The sequence below is a fragment of the Mauremys mutica genome, chromosome 3 (assembly GCF_020497125.1).
Source record: "Mauremys mutica isolate MM-2020 ecotype Southern chromosome 3, ASM2049712v1, whole genome shotgun sequence".
In the NCBI taxonomy this organism is placed as follows: domain Eukaryota; kingdom Metazoa; phylum Chordata; order Testudines; family Geoemydidae; genus Mauremys; species Mauremys mutica.
Genome location: NC_059074.1, coordinates 175696343 through 175718269, shown reverse-complemented (window position 1 = coordinate 175718269; position 21927 = coordinate 175696343). Strand labels below are relative to the sequence as shown.

At 45.1% G+C, this 21927-nt stretch overlaps 1 protein-coding gene and 1 long non-coding RNA gene across 3 annotated transcripts in view; one reads left to right on the top strand and one right to left on the bottom strand.

Moving 5' to 3' along the window:
• The window catches only part of LOC123366047, an 82297-nt gene extending 73729 nt beyond the window's left edge, over window positions 1-8568 (top strand). For both annotated transcript variants that reach the window (XR_006577895.1, XR_006577896.1), the window contains 3 exons: window positions 1638-1914; window positions 6171-6290; window positions 6886-8568. This is a non-coding gene — a long non-coding RNA (uncharacterized LOC123366047). The remainder of the gene's footprint in view (window positions 1-1637; window positions 1915-6170; window positions 6291-6885) is intronic.
• EPAS1 (endothelial PAS domain protein 1) overlaps window positions 1-21927 on the bottom strand; it is a 152828-nt gene that overhangs the window by 6627 nt on the left and 124274 nt on the right. Inside the window, exons 7-12 of the mRNA XM_045009139.1 lie at window positions 19807-19913; window positions 12862-13009; window positions 11506-11714; window positions 10951-11141; window positions 3474-3584; window positions 584-1068 (exon numbers count right to left, since the gene is read on the bottom strand). Coding sequence (XP_044865074.1) covers window positions 584-1068; window positions 3474-3584; window positions 10951-11141; window positions 11506-11714; window positions 12862-13009; window positions 19807-19913 — 1251 coding nt within the window. The remainder of the gene's footprint in view (window positions 1-583; window positions 1069-3473; window positions 3585-10950; window positions 11142-11505; window positions 11715-12861; window positions 13010-19806; window positions 19914-21927) is intronic.

Below are 21927 nucleotides of genomic sequence, written 5' to 3'. Positions count from 1 at the left end.
TTAACAACATGCTTAAGACTATTACTGAAGCTCTTTACCTACGGTATTTATATGGCCCCCATGACTGTTGTATCATGTATTTGCCCTCCCACCAGCTCTATGAGGTAGGGAAGTGCTATTACCTCCACTTTACAAATGGGGAACAGAGGCTCAGAGGCTTGCCCAGTGTCACACAGGGAGTCTGCGGCAGAGCAGGGAACTGAACCCAGCTCACTGGCTACCCTGTAACCATCGGGCCATCCTTCTCCCTGTCCTACAAGATCTGTTTCTGACACTGTTTGTGACAGTAAAGCAGCTTTGCAAAAAAGTTCTCTGTTTTTGTGATAGACATGTACATTTTCACAAATCCACACATCAGTACACTGATGATAATGGTGAAAATCAGCCCACTTCTGCTCCCATTCAAGTCAATGGAAGGGCAAAGCTGTTCACTTCAAAGGACAGCAGAATTGGGCTCCTAGTATTCCATTCTGTTGAAACAGATTATTCCAGCAGAGTGGGCAAATAGACTTTTTCCAGGTTTGCAGCACAGAAGTCTCAAGGGGAGATACACCTAACAGCTTGCATATTAGGACAGATTTACCTTTTCTTATATAACGATATGTTGGGAGAGTGTACTGGCGGCCCTGATGATGAACTTGCTAAGGACCCACAGTATTTATCCATTAGTCTCCACTTAGCAGGAACATACTGTACTGGTGGATCAGGTGGCCACTGGGTGCTTGGTCTTCCAACCATTGATGCCAGTGGGGTGCTGGCTCGCGCATGGTATGGTGACAGGGAGGACTTGTTCGTGGCGTTGAAGGACACAGATGACAGACGTCCACGACCAGGGTTCATATTTTTATTTGACATCTGTTGGCAGTATTTCTCCAAGAGGAACTGATTCTGAGAGGCAGGAGCAAGAGGCTGGAAAATGGTACTCATGCTACTTAAACTTTGCTGGGTGTTTTGTGCATTTTCAGGGAGAGGACGTTCTTCTTGGCAGATTGGACTCAGCTGGAAATCTTCCCCATCCATGGGAATGTAAGGAGCCAGGGTTTCAAGATCCAGCTCATTGAAATCAGTCTGTACAAATAATAATAATAAAAAGCACATGGCAATTAATGTGTACATGGAAGATGAAATATCAGTGAATGTAAGACTGAAGAATCATTACACCTGCTGTATAGCTAAGAGTCAACCGAATTTACTTAAATATACTGAAAGTGGCAGATCCCTATTTAAAGATGCATGTAATTTCCATACTGAAATGTCTGTTTTCCTGAATTCTATACTTGTTTCTGATATCGCCAGGGATAAGGTTGCAGGGCAGATGAGAAACATGAAGCAAGACTGAAAATCATGCTACACCCACCAACCATGCTACCATATGCACAGCACTTTCTGAAGGCTAATGCCCCAATGCAGTTTGGGAGGTCAACGTGGGTTGAACAGGAGCAGATGTTCCACTGGGCTTTGAATAACTTGTCTGCCAATGCTTAAGTGTGGCACATAGTTCAACTTCACACCATGCCTGACTAATGGAAAATAAGTTATTCAAAATCTAATTGCATAGAAAATGTGCATCAAATCCACAAAAGGCCTATTAAACACAGTTCACAGGACATTAACACATTCATTTCTGTATTTTTCAGTGGGAGTGCTGACTGCATCTAAATCTTGCATCTTCCATGCAGAAGCAATGGAACCTAGAAGCAGGAAGAGAGCATGCTTCCCATCCACTCAGATCAGCAACAGCCTCTCCTCCTATTTCCATCACAGCAACAGTTCCAGATCTAGCCCTTAAAAACCCTAGGTCCACCGGGAGGATTCAGATGACCACCAGCAGCAGGAGGAGGAGCTGCAAGCAGGACAGAAAGGTCTCATACACTCTTGAAGTCATCTGAGCAACCTGATGTTGAATTGTTTCTGGTAACAATTATTTCTATTGTGCTCCAATTCTCACACCATGTTTGCCATCCTTCCTCCTTGCCTGCCTGGCATTTCACTCTCCTTCCCTACCCCTCCTCTGTTGCAGTCACTGCTCTGTTATGTCAAAACTTAGACTGTAAGCTCCCCAGGGCATGGACTGTGCCTTTTCTTATCTAGAACACTTTAAATAACAATCCTCCCTCTAGCTATGGTATATACAGAGGGAGTGTCTGTGGTCACAAAGTTGCTACCGAAGCATGGAGAGAAGTAGTCTAAAAAGAGGTCTCGGGCCTTTTATTTGGAAGCAGTTTTCAATCAATTTCCATGTCGCTTTTTGACCAGTTATGAACCCAGAAAAAGGAGAAGGACGTAGACTCAGTCCAAAGTGATTATTCTGATTTTGCCACAGGGGTGTGTGTGATAGCTGATGTGTGCACTTCCCTGTCCCTGCCTTGTTGCATGTTGCCTGGTTGTCCATCAGGCCATCTGGCATTGCTTATTACTATTGCTGCTGTATCCAGTCTGAATCAGTATTCAGCGTTTTGAAAAGCTATTTTTCACTGTTGAATTGAACGATATAGTCTATGCCAAACAAAATATGAATGAAAAGATTTGCTTCATAGTTAAGTCTAAAATTCACTTGCACACTCTCCCAAGGGCTGTATGTGCATGTGCAAACCAAGGGCTGTCTGTCACAAGTTGGAGGCATCCGTATGGGCATAAGCATTTTTTGTGCATGTGCTTTTGAAAATCTTTCCTGTAATCTCCTAGGTTGACCCATTTGACTGGATCTCAGCAAGCTGATCTCATGGCAGGCAGTGGCAGCTCCAACTGGAGAAGTTTGGATCATTTCCACTGTGCCTGTCTCAGTCTGTGCACAGATCCGTCCTCAAGTGTTAACCTAGTTTTTAAGATGTAGCTGAAAGAACTAGAGCTCATTATAGCCCCTGCATCATATAACCTCCCCTAGGAGGAGCAATCTTACTTTCCAGATAGAGTCCTGCTGGCACAGGATCTCGAGGAGATGCACTCAATCAGCAAACTTCGCAGCTTGCCCGCTTTCCATTCATCTCCCAGGGCCGCCCGGGGTGGGGTGGGGCAAGTGGGGCAATTTGCCCCAGGCCCCGCAGGGGCCCCCACGAGAGTTTTTCGGGGGCCCTGGAGCGGGGTCCTTCACTCGCTCCGGGGGCCCCAGAAAATTCTCGCGGGGCCCGGGCCCCTGGAGCTTCTTCTGCTCCAGATCTTCGGCGACAATTCGGCGGTGGGGGGTCCTTCCACCCTGGGACCCGCTGCCAAAGTGCCGGGTCTTTGGCAGCAATTCAGCGGTGGGGGCCCCCCGCCGCTGAAGACCTCAGGCCCCCTGAAGCCTCTGGGCGGCCCTGTCATCTCCATACTCTTTCCTGACTACGCTGACTCTCTCTGGATCTTCTTGAGGAATGGGAACTGTTAGCAGCATTGAGAATTAAGTGCTGTATTACAATAGAATGGTCATCCATGGTACTGGTTATGGGAGGATTGTTTCATCACTTGTGGGCAAGAAAATACTACTGTCCTCTGACCTGGGAGTTGCACTGGTTCTTTGACTCTGTGTCCATGGCAAAGAGCTTCTCAATCACCTCAATCTTAAGATCTTCCTCTAAGGAGCTGTAATAGTCTTCTGGGCTGCTTGGCTGCACAGGAATAAAAAAGAAGCCTTTAAGAAGCAGCTAGATTATCAGAGTACTTGATTTTGATATGGTGCTGTCAGTGCACTGTGCTGTACAATAATGAACATCAGCTATGCAAAACAAACAACGAGGCTGGGTCTACAGCATCTCCACAAACCAAATATTCTACTCAACTCTAATAAACACACACTAGTCTCCAACAGAAAAAATGGTTACCTACCTTTCGTAACTGTTATTCTTCAATGTGTGTTGGTCATATCCATTCCATTCTAGGTGTGCGCGTGCCCACCTGCATGGCTGTCGGAGATTTTGCCTTAGCAGTATCTGTAGGGCTGGCTGTGGAACCCCGCCCTATGTCCCCTCTGTTCCTTCCTGCCAACAACTCCGACTGAGGGGCACGAGGGCAGGTAATAAAATTGACATGAGCAACACAAGCAGATTCAACAGAGGTGGGTTCGGAGTTCACAGTCTTGCAGTTTGCAGCACTGCTCTGCCAAAGCCAGCACAGTCTCGAGCGTCCAGAGTCAGTGCGTAGTGCAATGCAAATGTGTGGACTGACGACAAGGTTGCGGCCTGACAGATCTCTTGGGTCGGCACCTGCACCAGGAAGGCAGCTGACGATGCCTGCACCATAGTCGAATGAGCCATCATGATCACTGGCGGGGGCACCTTCACCATCTGCAGTGGATGCAGGCCATGGTCCAAGATGAGATTCTCTGGGCTGACACTGGCCAACCTTTCGTCCTGTCAGCATCAGCAACAACCAATTGCATTGACTTATGGAATGGCATTATTCTATCAGTGTAGAAGGCCAGCACCCATCTGACATCCAAGGTTGCAGCCTGCACTTCTCATCCTTCACATGAGGCTTCGGACAAAGGACTGATAGGTAAATGTCCTGACCAGTGTGGAACTGGGAGACGACCTTGGGCAGAAAGGCCGGGTGTGGATGCAGCTGGACTTTGTCCTTACAGAAGACCATATAGGGCAGCTCTGATATGACCACCCTGGTCTTGGACCCCCTATAGGCTGAAGTTATAGCAACCAAGAAGGAGACCTTGCAAGAGGCAGCAGGAAGCCAAGGGCTCGAAGGGGGGAACCAGGAGTTTGGACAGCACAAGAATCAGGTCCCAAAGGGGGGACCGGGTCTCAGACATGCAGGTAAAGGCGCTCCAAACCTTCCAGGAAGCTCCCCGTCATGGGATGGGCGAAGACTCACTGTCCTTGAAGTGGAACAGAGAACGTTGAAATGGCTGCCAGGTGTACCTTGATCAAAGATAGCGACAGATCCTGATGCTTAAGGTGCAGTAAATAGTCCAGGATGTCCTGCAGCGGGGCCTCTTCTGCATGAATGTGTTGGCCCATTACCCAACATGTGAACTGCTTCCACTATGCCACATATGTATCTCTGGTGGACGGTTTTCTGCTGCCCAGCAGGAATGCTGGACACCAGCAGAACACCCCCATTCGTCCATACTCAGCCACACAGCAGCCAAGCTGTCAAGTGCAGTGACTCCAGGTTCGGGTGCAGCAGGTTGCCGTGGTTCTGGGACAGCAGATCCAGCCAAAGAGGTAGCTGCAGCGGGGTGGCTGCCGAGAGTGTAAGCAGCATGCCGAGCCAGTGTTGACAAGGCCACGCCAGTGTTATGAGGATGATTGTCGCTTTGTCTTGCTTTACCTTGAGCAGTACTCTGTGGATTAACGGCACCGGCGGGAAGGCGTACATCAGCGCTCCTGACCAACAGAGAACAGAACACGTGGCACTTTCTGTTCTGCCAGGATGAGAACAGGTCGATCTGGGGAGTCCCCCACCTGCGGAAGATTAGGCTGACCACCTCCAGATGGAGTGACCATTCGTGGTGAGACAAGAAGGTCCTGCGGAGGTGAAATGCCAGGATGTTCTTGGCTCTGGGCAGGTGGGGAGCTACCAGATGAATGGCATGTCACACACAAAAGTCCCAGAGGCTGAGCACTTCCTGGCTCCATCCTGCCTGTTGATGTATTGTCCGTCAGGACCTGCACCACACTGCCCTTCAGATGGGGCAAGAATGCCTGGCAGGCCAGGTGAACTGCTCTGAGCTCCCTGATGTTGATATGAAAAGCTAGCTCGCTGTGTAGCCAGTGGCCCTGAGTCCTGAGCTCGTCCAGATGGGCTTCCCAGCCCAGGTCCGAAGCGTCCGAGACCAGGGTAAGGGACGGAGATAAGGACACGAAGGGAACCCTGTGCAGCACCAACTGGGGATCCAGTCACTAGTCCAAAGATGAGAGGACATAACTTGGCACCATGACCACTCGGTCCAAGGAGTGCCTGCTGGGGATATAGACTGAGGCCAGCCATGACTGCAGAGGTCATAGATGAAGACAGGCATGGCTGACCACGTATGTGCTCACGGACATGTGGCCCATTAGTCGCAGGCACGTGTGGGCTGAGGTAAGTGGATGGATCTTTGCGTGGGCAATCAAGTCTGATGTGGCCTGGAAGCGCACTTCCGGAAGGAAGGCTCTGGCTCACGTGGAATCAATAACTGCTCCGATAAACTCTATGAGTTGAACCAGTGTTAATGTGGACTTTTCTGTATTTATTAACAGGCCTAGATTGTTGCAGATGGACCACACCAGATTGAGGCTCTGTTGGACCAGCTCCGGAGACTTGCTCTTGATGAGCCAGTCATTGAGATACAGGAAGATTTGGATGCCTCAACTTCTCAGGTAAGCCGCTACTGCTGCCACACACGTTGTGAGCACCCTGGGGGCTGAGGACAGGCCAAAGGGTAACACTGTGAACTGGAAGTGATGCCCAGCCACTATAAACACAGGAAGTGCCTGTGGCCTAGGAATATGGAGACATGAAAGTAAGCACCCTTTAAATTGAGAGTGGTGTACCAGCCCCCCAGATCCAGGGAAGGGATGATGGAGGGCAGGGAGACCATGCGGAACTTCAACTTTTTGACAGACTTGTTGAGGCCATGCAGGTCCCTTTTGGCCTTTGGGATTAGGAAGTACAATCCTCATCCTTCCATGTCCCGAGGAACCTCCAAGCCCTGGAGCTTCTTTACCTCCTGAATGAGGAGTTGCTCGTGAGAAGGGTCCCTAAGAGGGACGGGAAAATGAGGGGGCGGGAAGGAGGGGCGGCCAAGAACTGCAGGGTATAGCCCCGAGCCATTATGTTCAGGACCCAGAGGTCTGATGTAATCCATGACCGATCACTTCTGGCCCCCTGGTTCTTTTGTGGCTCCAGGCTGGGCTGGCGAGCAGGAGGAAGAAAGGCGACGATGACTGAAACTAGCATCCCTTCTCCGTGTAGGTCCCTGACGAGGCTTCCAGAGTGTTGGCCAGAAGGGCTTCCTGGCTGATTGTGGCCTGTGCATGCCCAACAAGCGAAGGGTAGCCCTAGTGTCCTTCAACCCGTGCAGCTTGGCATCCATTTGATCCAAGAACAGACCAACTCTGTCAAAGGGGAGGTCCTGGATCGAGGCCTGCATCTCCTGGGAGAGGCCTGCTGTCTGGAGCCAGGAACTATGTCGCATGACCACCACCGATGTGACCACCTTTCCTGCTGAGTCCACCATGTCCCATGCAGTCTGCAGGGAGCATCTGGCCACCATCATACCCTTCTCCACCAGAGTTGCAAACTCTTGGGCCAAACCCTGAAGGAGGTATTCCTGGAACTTTTTGAGACCATCCCAGAGATTAAAATTATACCGGCCCTGCAGGGGCTGATGATTCACTACCCAAAATTGCAGGCTGGAGGTGGAATAAATTTTTCTCCCAAATAAATCAAGTTTCTTAGCCTTGTTGTGTTTGGGAGTCAAGGAGGCGGGGACCTGCTTGTCTTTTTCATTGGCTGCAAATACAACCAGCAAGCCTGGGGGCAGATGAGTATAGAGGTACTCGAAATCTCTGGCCAGCATAAAGTACTTTTTCTCTGCCCATTTTGAGGTGGACGGGATGAAGGAGGGGGTCTGCAACAAGGCCTGGGCTATCTTGAGGACTCCCTCATGCACAAGCAGGGCAACCTGGGAACACGTAGAGGCTGAGAGAACGTTGAAGAGGGTGTCCTCCTGCTCTGCCATCTCCTGTACCTCAAGCCTAAAGTCCTCGGCCACGCACCATAGAAGGTCTTGATGTTCTCTAAGTCATCCAGCAGGCTAGCTCTGGAAGGTCCCATAATCTCCTCATCTGGGGATGACGAGGAAGACTGGACCTCCGGTCTCGGGTCTCGACTACCGCTGAAGAAAGAGGCTTTGGGGTGGGAACAGGTTCCTCCACCCTGACCTCAGAACGCGCTTTTGGTACCAGGTCCAGTGCCGTTGGAGCCACCGTCCGAGCTTCCATTGCAAGCACTAAGGAGTGCTGTGAAGGAGGCATCATCACAACCAGTACGCCCCACGTGCTCCAATAAGGCCACTGTGCTGGCCACTGACGAAGGTGCAGACAGGAGTGTGGGTCCCATATCACTCCCAGGAGTCAGTGGCGGACCCTTAACAGGGCTGGGTGCCCCAGCTGGGGAGGAACGATTGCATAGCTCTGGAATAGTCTGGTGGGCAGGCCTGAGTCCCTTGGTAGATGACACCTGGGCCTTCTTGCTGAGTGCCAAGGAGCACTTCTTGGCCTTTTTCTTCGGCACTGGCAAAGGTGAACAGTGCTAGTAGGAGTCGGGTCCTGGAGGTGTGCTGCGCATGGAGGCCGAGGCACTTGGTGTGACCTGACTGGGTGGCTTGGAAGCCAGGAGGAGGGGGCAGATGTCTTGCTCTTTCTGGGTGCGGGGACAAAAGTTTTTGAAGACCCGCCACCACCCCTTAATGTGTGACCACAACGGGCAGTAAGAATGAACTGATACGGTGTAGGGCCGGCGGCACCTGATATATCCAGCATGAGCGCAACACTTCAGATAGGGTTGCCAGGTGTCTGTTTTTTTTTTACCAGAACACCCAGTCGAAAAGGTCACTTTGGAGGCTTCGGTCAGCACTGCCGACCAGGCTGTTAAAAGTCCCATCAGCGGTGCAGCAGGGCTAAGGCAGGCTCCTTGCCTGCTGTGGCTCTGCGCAGCTCCTGGAAGCAGCGGCATGTCCCCCCTCCAGCTCCTACAATAGGGGCAGCCGGGGTGTTTCACACACTGCCCCCGCCCCAAGTGCCAGCTCTGAAACTCCCATTGGCCGGGAACCATGGCTAATGGGAGCTGCGGGGGCGTGCCTGTGGATGGGGCAGCCAGCAGAGCCGCCTGGCTGCGCCTCCGTGTAGGAGCCAGAGGAGGAACATGGCACTGCTTCTGGGAGCTGCCCAAGGTAAGTGCCACATGGAGCCTGGATCCATGACACCCTCCCCTGCCCCACCCCGATGCCCATCCCACCCTCCAAACCCCACAATCCCAGCCTGGAGCACCCTCCTGCACCCCAAGCCCCTTATTCCCAGCCCCACCCCAGAGCCTGCACCCCCAGCCAGATCCCTAACACCCCATTCCTGCACCCAACCCCCTTCCCCAGCCTGCAGCCCCTCCTGCACCCCAAATCCCTCAGCCCCAGCCCTACACCAGCACCCACACCCACAGCCAGCATCCTCACCCCCGCATGTCCTGACCCCCTGCCCCAGCCCTGATTTCCCTCCCGCCCTCCAGACACCTCATGCCCAGAGCACCATCCTGCACCCAAGCCCCTCATCCCCAGCCCCACCCCAGAGCCCACCCCCTTACCCCCCCACTCAACCCCCTGCCTCAGGCCTGATCCTAATCGTGCCCTCTGATCCCCTTGGACGCATTCCGGAGCACCCTCCGGCATTCCAAACCCCTCATTTCCAGCTCCAGCCCCACCCCAGAGCCCACACCCCCAGCTGGAGCCCTCACCCCCCTCCATGCCCCACCCCCCTGCCCCAGCCCTGATTCCTCTCCTGCCCTCCAAATCCCTCAGCCCCTACCTGGTGCCCCCTCCTGCACCCCAAATCCCTCAGCCCTAACCCCACACCTGAGCCTGCATCCACAGCCAGAGCCCTCACCCCCCGCCGTACCCGTACCCCAGCCTGGAGCCCCCCCTTGCACCTGGAACTCCTCATTTCTGGCCCCACCCTGGAATCCGCACCCCCAATCCAGAGCCCATACCCCTCCCAACCCCCTGCCTCAGCTGGAGCCCCCTCCCATATGCCGAACCCCTCAGCTCCACCCCCTAACCTGGAGTCCCCTCCTGCACACCAAACCCCTGCCCCAGCCCAGTGAAAATGAATGAGTGAGGGTGGGGAGAGCGGGGCCTCGGATGAAGGGCTCAGCAGGGGGTGGGGCAAGGTTGTTTGGTTTTGTGCAAGTAAAAAGTTGGCAACCCTAACTCCAGAGGTCGCCACAGCTGGCCCTTCGGGTACCGCTAAGGCAAAATCTCCGACAGCCGCGCACGTGGGCACACGCACACCTAGAATGGAATTGACATGATCAAGCACTCGAAGAAGATTATTACTTTTATCACTAAGAAATGGTGAAAAGTGCTGCATGCGATAATGATAGAAATGGTCTACCATATGGATATAGTGTAAAAATAAATGTAAACTGGCAATGTGAGACATCCCCTCTTAAATCTCTCTGAAGAGGAACGGGGTATTCAGGGGCTCAGGCTTTCCTCTTCCAGCGTTTACAAAATAAATGGGGCATCCTCCAGGAATGGCCTACTGGCTATGCTAAGTCAGCACTTTCCAACTTCTAGGGGGCGATTATGCTAGTTTAAGCAGACTAAACTCTCATGTGTTCCAGTTAGTGTCTACTGCCTCTCATTCAGTTGTGCACCATCCAGCTTAGTTCAGAGCAAACCAAATTTTCGATTAGAGAGTACACAAATGAATGGATGGCAAAGAGCAGCAGTTCACTGGGGCCCAGCACAGAGCAAGGAGGGACAGAGGAAATCTATGGTACCAGCCTGAAAAGCCTTAAGTGCCAGGACTGGTACATGTACCAGTAGTTGGGAACCACTGAAATATGGCTACAGCTTCTACCTAATGAACAAATGAAGGTAATATGCCAGGATTTTTGTTAAAGGGATATTGATAATGGCTGCACTATCTAATAGCAGCCTTTTACTGGCTAATCCACCTAGAAGTAGTGGTGGCTTGGTCTAGCGGCTATACATAGGATGTTTTAATGAGAGAAGACTAGTGTGAGGCTGGGAAAAAGGTATTAAGCGCAGGGGCTAGCCCCGATTTATTATCCTCATTATTTTGTTCAATATGTATACAGTACAATGTGCCTTGGTCACTTCATAAGTACGAGACCACTACTGTACACATGTATCTCTCACTGATGTTGATGGGAGTTACATACAAAACATCACACTCCATTTATTTACCTTGCAGTTTGTAGATTAGATAATTTAATTTTCAGTTCAAAGGTCTTTCTTACCGTTGAACAGCTGCTGTTGCTACTTGCACTTGGAGTACTACTGCCTGGTGCAACTTGGGGCATGGTAAATGATGGCATAGTCAGCTTTTCACCTTGGGGAGTATGGGTCTTCACTTCCACTGGCCACTGTTTGTTTAGAGTCAAAACAACGGCCTTGTTGTAGATAGAGGCTTCCTCAAACGTCTGTGTCCCTGAACAGACATTAACAAGATTGACACATTCTTTCAGCCTGACAATTCTGTTGTGCTATGACACATTAGCAGCTATTTAATAAATAAATAAGCAAGCAAGCAAGCATCTCCCAGTTGCCATGTGCATGCTTCACATTCTAAGGTTTTAGTATAAATCAAGAAAAAATAATAGGCCTGATTTGTCATCTGGCTCACAGAAATTTTTCATCGGTGTGAGTCCTTTGACTTCTGTGGAGTCACACCGGATTTTCCCAAGTGCAAGGAAGAGCAAGATCAGTCCCATTGTGGTTCTTTGCATTTGTTAAAACAAGAAGTATTTTGAGGTTATTTTTTATTGCATGCTACTTGATGCTACAATACTAACCAAAATCCAGAGAAATAATGGCATCGCCTGGTGTGGGTGCCAACTGAGCAAGCTCCTCCGGTTCTTCCTTCAGTTTTGTGAACAAGAAGTCACTCTTCTCAGTCACTGGGACCCCATTATCAAAAATAGTATTCATTGTCAGCAGGTGAGGCTTAAACAGAGATTCCGTCTGGTCCATTGAGAATACAATGTCATTCTTCTCAATTTCGCTAACAAGGCAATTAGATCTGTTAGACATTTTGCACTCTAAAACAAAGTCAGTATATAAACAGTTAACGAACTGTTACAACTTTAAGGCAAAGGCCAAAACTGCCACTAAGTTTTGGTGCCTAATGTGAGAAAAACTGGAGCTGGAGTTGCTGAGCACCCAGAACTTAATTTGAAGCAAAGAGGAACTGCAGTTGCTCAATAATTCTGGGGGATGATTCACCACTGTTACTCCAGTTTTACAGGTGTGTAATTAATATAGTAATGACCCAGATCAGTTTCACTCTCCAAGATTGCAGTTTTTGGCCTAGTCTATGACCACAATATTTAATTTTGCCCAGAGCAGATCACTTTGTGGTCCTGACTTTGCTGAGGAAAACTACTGTATATACTCGTTCATAAGCCGAATATTTTTGTTAAAAATGTGATGCACCAAAGTGCAGGATTCGGCTTATAAACAGGTCTACACCAAAATTTGATGATTTTAAACTCTATGGAATCATTGAATTGAATATCTAATACATTGTCATTTTGTTTACCTGGAGCATCTGCAGGCATGGAGCCCCTCAGCTCCCATTGGCTGGGAATGGTGAACTGAGGCCACAGGTTGCTGAGGGGCTCCATGACTGCAGATGCTCCAAGTAAACAAAACCAGCGGCTTACCCTGACGGCCGGGAGCCAAAGTTTGCCAACCCCTGAAATATAGGGTCGGCTTATGAAAGGGTCATACAGTTTTTGCTATTTTTACCTAACCATCTTGGGGGGTCGGCTTATAAACGAACGGGCTAATGAATGAGTATATATGGTACTTCTTCCTGGTGATATTTACAAGAGATTAGGCTTTTCTTTGCTCCACCTGGTAGCAAGCAATTATTCCAAATCTTCCATGCAGGTTTTATATCTAGTCCTCCCAACAAACTAGAAATTCTACTGCATGCAAATAAAAGCCTTCTGCAGGCATGTGTCAATAGATTTTGTATCAAACAGACATTATTGAAAGAAAAAGTCCAACAGTTGTGTTTGATCTATCTTGCTTGGCGAAGTTGGTTTCAGAATATCAAAGTAAAATACACCTTTCAAAAATACCACTAATTGCCTGTGTTACAGCATAGATGTTCATAAGCACTTTTGGGGTTCTATATAACTTACCTCAGTACATAGTTGACACAGACAATACACTGAGGTTGTAGGTTGCGTGTATTGTAAATGACAGTTCCTTGCGTCTCCAGCCACACGTATCCACCATGCTTTGCAAGCATTCGGTACTGGCCAGTTACTACTTGACCTTTTGCACACACTATCAAATAGGACAAAATATAAATAATGCAGCAGCATTTATAAGAATGCAATATATAAACATAGCACGCAGCTTAAACCAGTAAGATTGCTTTTGAGTTCAAGTAATGTAACATGACAGCACTATAATTAAAGCTATTTGCTGGTAACTGTCTGATTATCTTATTTTTTTAAGTGTAAATGTAAAAGGCAAAATTTTCAGAAGTGGACACTACTTCTAGGGGCTCAGTGTGAGAGAGTTCAAGTTAGGTGCCCCAAATTGGTGGCTACTGATTGCATGTGTATACTGTATGTAGACTAGTCTAAGGCCAGTGGTGAGCTGGAGCCGGTTCCCACCGGTTCCCAAGAACCGGTTGCTAAAATTAGATCTCCATGGAGAACCAGTTGTTAAAGGGCCAGGGGGTGGGCAAAGAACTCTGGTCCATGGGCTGGACCATCCTGTTGCTCCCAGGAATCCCAGCTGGGGAGGCTGAGGCTCCCCCGGCCCCTCCCCCGCTCCCACACCCTTAAATCAGAACTTTTTATAGGGAACCAGTTGTTAAGATTTTGGCAGCTCATCACTGTATAAGGCCAAGCATAGGTGCCTAAAGTTAGACTCCTCAGACCATATTTAGGCATCTAAAGAAGTGGCCTGATTTTCAAAAGTGCTGAACACCCATCAGTTGCTTTTTATTCAGGTGTCTATGAACTTAGGAGCCCAACATTAGGTGCCCCCACCCCTTTTAAAAAAAAATCTTAGCCTAAATTGTATATATTTTCCTTCCTCGTGCCTTGGAACCTATGACATCAACTCCAGTTATACATTCCTGATATATTTTGTTATTGTTGAAAATAAGGAGGCATGGTATTACTATGCTGACATTGCTCTTACAGCAAAAGGGAAAAAAACGAAAAACATTTTCAAAGCTGTCACAGTGACATAAATGAAGAATTATCAGTGGTACTGTTTTGTCAGTAGAGAAAATGGAGAGTTGAATTGTTCTGCTTTTCTGGCTGTTTGGCCTACGCAATCATCATTATTTCTCTGTAATATTTCCTTTTAACCTGCCAGTTTCCAGCTAAGACTTAGATGAAGGTCAAACAATGCTTACAGGACAATGTAATATTTCCATGTTACTTCCGGGGTTACACAGAAGACAGAATCAAGCTTTGTTTGGGTAGTAGCACACTGAACAAAAAAAGTACAGTTCAGATTTAGAGTTTGATCTGGATGCTTTACAAATACTTTTATATATCGCCTAAATAAGACATCTATAGTACTCAGAGATAGGCAAGATGTTTCAGTGTAGAGTTCTTGGCATTTGAGAATTTAAGTTTTTAGGATGCTTTACTTGGTGTCAACCTTCCATTTTCCTCAAGGCAGCTAATATGGACGGTATCTTCCATTCAAGCAACAGTCTTTCTCCCAACTGACAATAATTTTCTATCCATGTTAATAATAATATTGCAATCCATACTAGCACATAAGCACTCGCCATTGGGATTCAAGTTTGCCCAATCAGGCCCTTTTGGCAAAATTTCCCCTTTAGGCACCTTTCAACTGTAATAACGTTATTTGATCTCAATTAAACTGATGTACTAAAGGCCAATTGTAGTTGGACTTGATCCTACAGTCTTTGGACCGGAAAAATCCTGCGTACATGACCATTGTAGAAACTATTGAAGCACAAGTCCTTCCTGCACAACCACAACAGAACTGGGCCCATTAAATTTCTGAAATAAAATAAGGGTAGCATACTCAAAGGTATTTAGGTGCCTAACTCCCTTTGATTCCAATGCGGGGTAGGCACTTAAGTACCTTTGTGAACCCCACTCTAAGTGTTCGTGGGTCATTTGTAGTGTTTCTCTTCCTGTCTCTAAAGTTTTTTTCCCTAGGAATATTTCATCATCCTTCATTTAATTTATTTAGACTTTTTTAATTTAGACAAAATATAAGATTATTGTTTTTGATTAAATATGTTTTTGATTAAATGTGTGGAACAAAATCAAAAGGTTTTGCCTTTAGTATGTTTCAGAGACTGTTCTGCTCTGCTTGTGAAACATAATTACATTGGCTTCCTAATCATCAGCTCTTCAATAAGAGTCATAATAAGGGCGCCTGTTACATTACAGGAAAGCTTTTTACTGCTTTAATCTTCCCTCCCACCCCCCAAAGCACATCATGTTCTGATACAAAGAGTGGCAGAACGCTTTCTTTGGAGTAACACTATAAATTACTAATGCACTTGAATTTTGTCTTTCAGTTATCTAGCCATATGCCTTCAGTCTGACTTCCAAGTTGTTAGAAAGTTAAAAGCATTTTATTTTAAATACGTTACCAAAATATTACATGTCTATCTCATACAACATTAATTAGATCATCACACTGAAGAATAAACAAAAAATATTATCTTCAGTTACTTTTTGTTGCCTTTCATTGTTTACAAAGCTTTTTTTTTAATTGTTGTCATACATTTGAAATAGATGCAAAATATGATACAACTGACTTGGTCTGTCAAACTTCTATGTACTTCCCATTGACATGTCTCAGATGGCCAGAGCCAGCTCCCCATGGAAGTCAATGGCAAAATTCCAATTGTTTTTAATGGGAAGGCCCTAAATGGAAATAGTTCTAGAATATTAAGTGTTTGCACAAAAGATTCACTGCAAAGCTATATTTTCCAGCCAAAGACAAAGATTTTCATCTCTTCCTCACATAACTGGTAAAAGAGTGGGTATGTTAAACCCTGCAAAATTAAATTCTAATCTTGCATTTGATGACATCCAGTTAAGTCTTATACTGTATATGGAGCTATACTTGCAGCCAAGAACACAAACAGTACTATGGTTTATTTCAGCACAGGGTCATTACCTCATCTGAAAACAACATTACAGTATTGTAAAACTGCAACAAGTGTGTCAGCGGTGTCACCAGTAATTCGGGGAGTAGTTCTATTTCCATCTTAAAGGCTCATTTTAGGTCTGTTCATTCAACCTTCAAACTTTTTTTTCCCATTCCTCATTATAGTGGTGGATTACCTTCTTGTAATGAAAAATAAATCCTGCTCTAGAACTCGATTCTTTTCTTTGCTTGGTAACATTACATTGTTGGCATTGATGTATTCAGAATCAGTGGGTATATTATAGTGTGATTATACTTGGCTCCTGCAGAAAGCATAGTTAGGTTAAATAAAATTTGGATGTCTAATATATTTAGCATGGAGTTTTATTTTTGTTTTGCATTTTAAATTATTACTTTGCAGCTCTGCTAGGAGAAGAATTTTGTGAAGCATCGATCAAAACAGCTAGGAGAATTCTCCAGAAGAAACTGTATCTTGTTTTAACTTTTAAAAAAGGATAATTATGTATCATCTTATATCTGATCTATTAACATTAGATTACTCAATGTGTGTTAGAAATCACAGAACATAACTCATGAATATCCGCCCAGTTTCTCAAAAGGTCACAAGGGCTTCCATGTTCAATGAGGGCTTGCTGGTGCCCAGGTGGCTGAATGTTCATGGCTTGCTATTCATATGGCCCCAGCCATACGGGCTTCTTTAAGAAGTGCCTGGAGGCATTTGCCTCAGCAAGATGCAATGGGCCAAATTTTCTGGTGGTGTAAAGTGACATAGCTCTTGTTGAGGTTATTGGAGTTGCACTAATTTACGTCACCATAGAATTTGTGCCAACGCCTGTAAAGGGCAGAATGCATAAGCTATGCTACCCGGGGACTAGATACAGTATATATGCTTCCCCACACACCTTCAGAGACTGTGGGGCTACTCTTAGTATTATAGGGCCTGAGCCTTCACATTTATTACTAGATGTAGTGCTCACAGCTGTGAGCAGCCCTATAAGGCTGCAGTGGGATTCGTTTTATAAATAACCACTTCTGGGTCTTCCCCACTGATTTCAACATGCTTCTGGCTTAGGCGCTACGTTGAGGGCTTAAGTGGCCCTTTATGCTGGCCCTGTGCATGGAGTCAATCTGACTCCGTTAGAACAAGGAGCAGCCTCCACTGGTGGCTTATTTTATTTCCTCTCCGGTGCGATTTCAATATAAACTGTAGATGGTCACTTTTATTGATCTCTGGGATTTAAAAAGAATTTAATGCAACACAGCCACCGATTGCTCATGATGTCTCCTAATCAGATATCTCAGAATACATAGCTTGCTTGAGTAGAGACAATATCATTAATTGCTCACCCCCGTAAAAGACCTAATTTGTTTTGGGGAATTCAAAATTTGTAAAAAAAAGACAAAACCACATGACTGGATTGACAGCAGCAGGCTAATGGAGAACAAATACAACTGCTTCCTCAAAACATTCTGATTAAAACTAACATTGTTCTGCACCACAGATGAGTATCTCTGCTGTCAAACATTCTTATTAATGAACATCTGAGTACTTAACTTGTTGGGGATGGCGAGGTCTAGAACCCCTGCTGTTAGGGCTAATGTAACCCCCCCCCCTTTCTGGTTATGCAGTTGCCTGCTGAGACTGATTATTATGGTCTTTAAAAAAGTTAAAATCACTCTGAAAGGGATGTGGAAAAAGATGATCGGGGTCTATCACTGGATGCCCCAACAACATGACTGAGCCTTTCACTGTAAATGCATTTGGTAGACACATGCAGGGCCTTCATTATATTGCTATGAAATGCCAACTCCAATGCACAGACAGTCACAAAAAATTCTATATTTATATATTAGTCAAAAGACTAATCTTTAGGAGATTAATGTTAATGGTCACCTTTAATCGAGGAAAAATAGAGTTAGAAATTTAAAGTAAGTGCAAAGAGCTAGAGAAGACATGATGTAGTTAATTTCATCTACCAACAGCTTGTTTTATATTTCAAGGACAGCAATTATGACCTCCAAAAGACAGCTCAGAGTTTTATATGCTAATTTGATTATAACTGTATATATTTCTGGTTATTATTTTCCTTGTGGAAACCATAAACTATGGTTGAATTTAGTATTCCACAATTCATTCATGTGGTTAAATTACATACATGACACTCTTCAAATAGCTCATTATGTCATTTTTAATTTGTATATGGAGCCAAGAGTTTGAGTCAGATCCTGTGGACTGCTGTTAGACCGCTATAGAACTGGATCGACACTTTGTGAAAATGACTATGACGTAAAAAACCAAGCAATTCACCTCACTTACGCAGAGCACACAGGAGATGACACAAGGGAACAGTAAAATGGTCCAGCTAGTTCGGTATCCTGTTTGCAAGAGAGGCCATATATAGGAGACACCTGAGCAATTATATCATCTTTGTAGGGTTCTTTCCTGGCCCCCAGCTGGTGCAAACTGTTATATCCTGGAGCATGAGAATTTGGCACCTTTGTATTTCTCTAACCTAGCTAATGTAATGGCATTATTATTTGCATTATAGCAGCAACTAGAAGCCACAGTCAGGATTCAGGCCTCATTGTATTAAGCACTACACAAGAAGATCTTACCATCTAATTTAAGGAAAAAAGTAACAAAAAATAAGGCAGGAGCAGGGGAAGGAAGATGAAGGAAACGGTCCTGAGAACATGCAGATAATTTTATTTTTGAATCTTACTAAGCGATGTTTCTCAATAGTATCTTCCATCAGCATAGCCACAGGTTAATTTTATGTCATATAAAATTGGTTTTTTTCCCCCTTGTTTTTGTTTGTTTCGCTTGTTTCATTGAAAGCTCCCTTGTTACCGACATTATAGGATAAGACAAACAAAAGTGGTAGTCTGCATCTTTTATTTTATGTATCTCTAGCATATCTCCTTTCATGTGTGTTTCTCTACTAAATAATCTTTGGGATTTTAAAAATTCTCCTCCTATGGAACTCGCTTACCCCCAATCAATGCTTCATCATAGTCTATGACCTCTCATGATCATTTCAAAATGATCGTACCAGGAATGAAATGAGATGGTCATACACAACATTCACTGTGAAGCATTGATTTATACAATGGCATTATACTTTGCTTCCATATAATTCTCCATCCTTCTGACCACCATTGTCTACTGAGCAGAAGCCAACATTTAGCTGACCATGTCAGGTAATATGGAACCCAACTAAGTATAAAAAGAGTTTAAAAAACCCTTCCTCCCAATATATATTACCTTGTATACTGAATGCCATCTTCCATCTATCTCATTTTATTAGGTCCTGTTGGAGTTTCCCTACAATCTTCCCTACTCCGAATTAGCCTAAATATTTCTGTGTTTTTTCCAAGCTATTTGTTTTGGGTGGGGAAAAGAAGTAAAGTGATGGGGACAGGAGGAAAGAGAGAAAAACATTGAACAAGATTACTTAATAGAGCTTTTTCTATTTATTATATAGGACACCTGTGTCTAATACTGATCACTGTGGTATGCCACTATTTACTGCTTGCCATGCTTGAAACTGACCATTTATCCTTATTTATGCCTTCCCAATACTTGTTGCTTGCTCTTACCCAGCTTTTCAGCCTCTCAACTGAATCTGGTATCATGAGTTAACTTAGAAAAAAAGGGTGTGTCCGAGAATCAACATCCTGCAAATGGAACTAGTTTTGTTTCTAATTTAGAGTGAAATTCATCTAAAGGGCCAGCTCTGGGGCTTCAATGGGACATAGCAAAAAGCCGATGCATCACTTAAGTTTCACTCTGAAGCACTAGTGCAATCCCTTTGCATTTCTCTCTCGCAGAATACATGCAAGATATACACAAGAACTCAACAACACGCCAATGTGCATTTATGTTTGCAGCTTGTTAGTCAGGTACATGCATACCGTGTTTTATGTACAACAAAGGACATATCAACATGACTTACAGTTCTGATGGCTTTTAGTCATATTTTCTGAGTCCAAGGCATGATAGAATTCATATGCAGAACGGCCCAGTAGCTCTTCTGGGTGGTATCCAATCAATTCAGTAATTCTTGACCAAGAAAAAAAAGGTTTAATTAGATCTCTCCTACTCCACAATGTCTATATATATTTTAAGTGCTGCCATGAATTTAAGTCCTTATAGCAATAGAGCTGAAATGTGATGACAATTTCTTTTTGGAACATATTAGGAAATACAGTGTTCTTAATAATGATCTGCTGTTACCATACTTAGGGTATATCTACCCTGCCATAAAAGACCCACAGCACAGTCACAGCTGACCCAGATCAGCTGACTTGGGCTTATCCAGCCTGAGCTGGAATTTCTACTCTGCTACCTTTAGCCCTGCAGCCTGAGCTCCACGAGCCTGAGTCAGCTAACATATGCTCTGAGATGCGGTGCCATGTTTTGTTTTGTTTTGTTTTGTTTTAATCACAGTGTAAACATACCCTTTGAATACTTTTATCATTCATTTCGATAGCTGATTATTAAGGCAGCCATTAAAAACACTATTTTCTCCCCAGTAGTTCCATAACAGTTGGAAAACTCACTACAAGCAAATCATTGCTTACAAGTTGTCTCACTGTCTATTACTCCAGATGGGCCTGATCCTCCACTCCTCCACACTAGGAGCAGTGTGCGCAAAGAAGAGAAGGTCCTGCCCTCTGGCTATCTACTCTGCTTGTATAATTCTTATGGTTTTGACTTTAAAAACTGAACTGTAGCAAGGGATTAGCTCATTGCTTTTGGTATTTCATTTATCAAAGCAAAATACACAGTAAACTAATGCCAGGAGAGAGAGATTTTAAAGAAATCAGCTGCTCTGCTTATTCAGTAATGTTTCTCAACAATAAATCCATGAGGATTTTTGGCCTGTGTTACTTGGATCAGGAATCCACAAACTACACAGGGTTTACACAGATAGAATTGGGAAAGTCTGATCTCAAAAATCAGAAGTTTCTTAAAGGACCTAAGTAAGTATTTAGGAAGGATTTAGCTTAGGACATCAGAGAAATAAAAAAAGTCTTCAAAAGGAGTAGACATATCAAAATAAATATTTACAGGCTGGGGGGTTAATTTTAAATAAGTGTTTCCTAAATTAAATTTGAAGTGCATGTAACTGTCGCATGAAAAATATTCAGGAATTCATCTATTAAAAACAGGAAACAAAGTAGACCTCAGTTAATGAGAAAACACCTATATAGATCCAACAGCAAAGTCACATCTACTGCAGAGATTCTAAGGAACCATTAAAATTTATTGTTTCATCCATAATACTCCTGGGTGACTTCTTCTATTCTTTAAACAAACTGCAGTAAAAACTGGGAAATTAACAGACAACAACAAAAAACAATTGACTAACTCCTAGTTTGTCATAAACATTACAAAGCCAGGAAATTCAGACTTCAATGGATACTCAGTCTCCTCTTTCTTCCCGCACGTAACTGCCATTAACATTAATAGTTACACAGGCCTACAAGCAGCACAACAGAGAGCAGAATCAAACTCTCAGTTTCCTATACATGTGCTTAGGAGGAGTTGCTGTTGGTCTGAGTGTTTTTCCAATGCTCTAGGGAAAAGAATGGCCCAAGTCATAAACATCCATAAAATAGATACATATAAATACTGCAAGAGCCACGTTAATGTGCAAGGCAGCCACCTGCAAGGCCTCCCCCAAGCTAGGATCACAAATAAAGTATGTACATTAGTACACCTCTACCCCGATATGACACGACCCAATATAACACAAATTTGGATATAACGTGGTAAGGCAGTGCTCTGGGGGGGAGGAGGGAGGGGCTGAGCACCCCGGTGGATCAGAGCAAGTTTGATATAACGTGGTTTCACCTATAACGTGGTAAGATTTTTTGGCTCATGAGGACAGAGTTATATCGAGGTAGAGGTGTATATGGTTTGATAGCTGACACTGCTGAGTCAGATGCTTTACACACATAAACATATGGTCCACATCTCTTGTGACCCCTTTATCTTGTCCCAGAAAAATCCATGTGCCAGATTCTGATTTCAGTTGGGATGACTCTAGATTTACGTTGGTGTAAATAGG